General features: G+C 40.8%; 1 protein-coding gene across 1 annotated transcript in view; it reads left to right on the forward strand.

Annotated features, from left to right (window-relative positions):
- The window catches only part of NELL2 (NEL-like 2 (chicken)), a gene marked incomplete at its 5' end in the record, with an annotated part of 76,405 nt that overhangs the window by 801 nt on the left and 71,133 nt on the right, over positions 1-4,471 (forward strand). The window contains 2 exons of the mRNA XM_009709349.1: positions 3,556-3,628; positions 3,811-3,893. Of these exons, the coding sequence (XP_009707651.1) occupies positions 3,556-3,628; positions 3,811-3,893 (156 nt within the window). The remainder of the gene's footprint in view (positions 1-3,555; positions 3,629-3,810; positions 3,894-4,471) is intronic.

The following is a 4,471-nucleotide window of genomic DNA, read 5'->3' on the forward strand; positions in this document are numbered from 1 at the left end:
TCTCAGGAGGTGCCTCCCAGCCACAACCAGTATGTGCTTCTGTACTGGGGCCACAGCTCCTGGGGCCGTGGTGGGGTGTGTATCAGCATATCTGATGCAGTGAGCTGTGTTTCCACCCAGCTGGACTTCACCGAATAAAGTCGCAGAGCCAGCTGCACAGGGCTCAGTGTCACTAAATGACACAGCCAACAGCAGCCTAAGGCGGGGGAAGGTAAATGACCAAGTGCGGTGGAATTCCAGGAAATAAATGGTCAGGTTATTCTCTGTTTCATAGCTAGATGCATTTTTGTGTGTGTCACAGAACATTATAGTCCTGAGAACTCCCAATTTCATGGCCTCTGTAGGATTTAGATTTCATCACAATATCTTCTCAGCTCAGAAATGAATGAGATGACTGGCATCAATGAAGAGAGTGCTTTTTCCCCCAGAGGAAGGCTGTTTGTACCTATGTTTTGCTTACTGCTTCTGCTTTAACGTGTGTGTATATATATATATCAAGCACCTGGTGTGTAGCAAGATGGAAGAAGTGAATGCTATGTTGAACTAGAGTGTCAATTTTGATTCCTCGGAGTCCATTGGGTAGCACTCCTTGGTCACGGCCGCTCTCTGTGCTTTGGCCTCTGTCTTGTCTGGCGCTGCGTTAACAAACGATGGCATCCCTGAGGCTGCCTTCCCCACCGCACTCCCATTTTCCTCCCAGTAGGCATCTCTTTACTTGAGCTGCAAAACAGGATGGATGATGTAGATCACAGACCCAATCACTTTTTAAAATACGGCCTTCTAAATCTTTGTTTCAGCGTAAAACACTTTGACTATGGTTTTCATAGTAAGTTCTGTGCTTTGGTGCTAAAATCAGGTTTTGGATGTTGAAATACTATTTGCTCTACTTAAGTGCTAATTTATATCCTTGTTGTGTATGAAATGCAGAGGGCCAGTGGGGCACTCTGATTTGAAAGCTGAAGCGTGACTTTGTTTTTATTTTTCAATTCAATATGTGTTTCCTCTTCCTCAGGAAGACTAAGAGGATGTCTGCTAGCCAAGCTGAAAAATTATATTTCTGGCTTAAATAAACAGTTGACTCCAAGAATAAAATCAGAAAATATTAATGCATTGCTTAGACTGATCTCAGATACACTTGATTTATCCTACGTGCTTATAATTAATACTCTTTTAAATATTCCTTGTATTTATTTGGTGCCTTCTCAGTTTTTGACTTTATTATATTCTTTTTGCCAAATCATAGTCACTGCGAAGAAGCTCATTAGGTGTAGAAAACGAAATACCCCAGTAGTGGACTGCATTTTTTTTGTTTGTTTCTTTTCAAGAAAGATAAAATTGAACAAAATACATGGAGGATTTTGCCTTGGTTACAACAGAAATACAGAAATGGATAGCTGTTAAAAGAGCATCAATATAGCCAAAATATACTGTGCACAGTGATTTCTCCAGCATGATATAGTACCAGTGGTCAAACTGCATCTGCAAATATGACACTGCTATACAGGAGATTCATCAGTTTAGAAGATGAGGACTTTCAATGCTTCTTAGTGTTTTGGAGAGCCTATATTTTTAGGTGCTCACTGTGGGAAAACTCCTGCTGATCTGAATTTGAGAGGTTCAGGTGCTTAGCTATTTCCAAAAATCAGGCTGCTTTGAGCAGTCCAGACGGGTCAAGGTACTCAAAATCATTAGTCACTCCAAAACCAATTTTATTTGGCTGTGTTTGATTTTTGAAGCTAGTATTGCTGCACTAAACCGGTGTGCCAGCAGGCATATTCACACTGGGATATAGTTGTATATATACCAGCGCAGTTCTGGCGCTCTGATTGCTGGTACCATGTGGCTGCTCTTGGTACGTGCATCCCGCGGTGTGTTAATTGGAACCACTGGGTTCTTCAGGAGCCGGTGCAAAGCCTCTGGTGTAGTCAGGAGGTCCTGATTTGAGAGCCCGGGTGGGCTGGGTGTCACGGCTCCCTGTTGTTACTTTGGGAGAATGAGCAGGAACCTGAATTCTTGGTGAGTGGCAGAGTCCAGCTCACATCACAGCTGATCTGTGATTAATAAAGGTCCTCAAATAGTTGGAGGAGCTTTGCTGTTGGCTAACAGCTAAATTATTTGAATACTTGCCTGTGTGTTCAGTGGTGTGTGTTTTAAACTTGAATGGGTTGGACCCTGCCATTCCTCCTTTCCATGAAGATGCCGTAACTTGGACTGACATGAGTTTGAACTTGATGACACGAGGAAAGAAGGGGAGAGAAATTAATACTGTGAGGTTTTTGGTGTGCTCTTCAAAGCGGTCTTTGCTCCTGACTTCTGCAACACATGCTGTGGGAGGTTCTGGCGTGGAGCCCTGTCTCAAGCACACCTGTTTTTTTTACTAATAGCTGATCACCACAGCTCCTTGTGCAGCGTGGGGAGGGTCCTGTTGCCCTAGATCGTAGCTGTGTTGTTAAGGGAGAAGGGTAGGCATGGTATGGAAGTACCCTGTTAGGGGCCCTGCAGTGACACCTGCTCTTCTCTGCAGGTCACTTAGGTTGCTAAGTCACCCCGAGTCATTCACTTGAGGTCAAAATTCTGGTTCTTTGGCTTTGCGACATCTGTATTGAATGCCCTGCGTATGTGGATGAAATGTGGACTTCTGCATTTAGTTTGCATTGTGTTCTTAGTGTTGTGAAACTTTCTTTTTATAAGCACACTGAAGCATGTTGTAATTATTTTGGTTTTCCTCCTAAGAAGGAGTTTTGGAGATGCAGGGAGGGAGTCATGGATGAAAGGGACATCTGGAGTGAATATGATAGGATGGGTGACTTTGAAATTGCTATTTGGCTTTTGCTTTTGGAGACCAGCAAAGTGGCTACTAATGACATCTTAATGACTAAGGATGCATGTAAATTCTGCCTGCAAGCATGGGATCTATTCTTCTGGGTGAAACCGGCCCTTTCCAGATGGCACAGTTGGATTTCATGCTACGCCTCCTCTAAGTTCTTGCCAACATACGACTCTGCAGCTGTGTAACCGACATGTAGTTTCTTGGGGTTCTGCATGCTTGACAGAAAGATCCCCATCGCAATCATAAAGGTTTGCATGAATGTGTTTTTCCTGACTCAGGTTTCTTTAATCTTCACTTCTATTTGACAGTTTCAGCTTAGTAAAGAATTTGCATTTTATTTAAAAGAGTGTTTCAAGGTAACTGAAACTGCAACTGTTTTTCAAATTACTTTTAAAGGTCATTTTCAAGCTTTTCTGCAATGGCTGACTAAAAATAACAATGAATTCAAAACAACCAAACTCTTGGCACGTAATTACATCTTGACATTTAATCTTATGTCTTTAAAAATGATTCAGTATGTCTGTATTTGCACATCTATCTATTTTGCTTTCTGTTTATTCTTGTATCACTGCATTGGGTCCAGGCAAGAAGCTGTGTATTCATAAGTATTGTTTTTATCAGGCGTCTTTTCTGTGTGGGCTTTAACGTTTTACACGGTGAATGGAAAACATGATTTTGACAGGTAAAAATAACATATCATTTTTTTTCTCTCCACTTACACACAGGGTATAATGCAAGATGTGCAATTACTTGTCATGCCTCAAGGATTTATTTCTCAATGCCCAGATCTTAATCGCAGTAAGTCTATTAATTCTTATACCATAAAATAAAGGTGTGCTTTGTACCTACTTTCTGTCCTACAAGCTTTCTTAAAAACCTTGAGTTTCAGTGTATTGGTTGTCAGCTTTGATATGATTGAACCTATTGTGAATACATGGTTTGTTTGGGTTTTTATTAATATACATATTTTGTTGTTCTAGCATGCCCAACTTGTAATGACTTCCATGGGCTTGTGCAGAAAATTATGGAACTGCAAGACATTTTAGCCAAAACATCAGCTAAGGTAACGTTTGCCTGGAGTCATGGCATGGAAGAAGCGAGGACTCTAAAGCTTTAATTGCTGTCTTTTTAGATTATTTGTGCATATGTGGGGATGGGCACCTGAGTGTGTGCGCAACATCCCTGCATGGTATGTTTATATGTTTGTGTTTATATATCTGTGCCTAGTGTCTATACGTACAAACTCCCAGTTCAGAGAGCTTTCTTGTGTGTTTATATTTTTATAGAATCATATATTTTAATATTAAACAGGATCCAAATCCCTGAGCAAGGAAAGGGCTCATAAATATTCAAGCTCTATCTATTAGGCTAACAAGTCAATAAATCTAGAATGAAATAGGTTACTGTGCTTATAGTGCTTATTACAGCAAGACTTATTGGTCCAAGACTTTTCTAGACCTGAGCTGCCAAAGGCATGTTCAGACAAAATATATGCAAGACAAGGAATTAAGGAATTAAGAATCCAAAGCAGCATTTTCTGTGTTTTTTTTTTTTTCCCTAGAATATCACACCAGAAGCATTCATGTCTGCTGGTGAACATAGACTAGTCTTCTGGTTTTAAATGTCAGTTCTTTAGGTGTC

The sequence above is a fragment of the Cariama cristata genome, unplaced genomic scaffold, assembly GCF_000690535.1.
Source record: "Cariama cristata isolate BGI_N322 unplaced genomic scaffold, ASM69053v1 scaffold5951, whole genome shotgun sequence".
In the NCBI taxonomy this organism is placed as follows: Eukaryota; Metazoa; Chordata; class Aves; order Cariamiformes; family Cariamidae; genus Cariama; species Cariama cristata.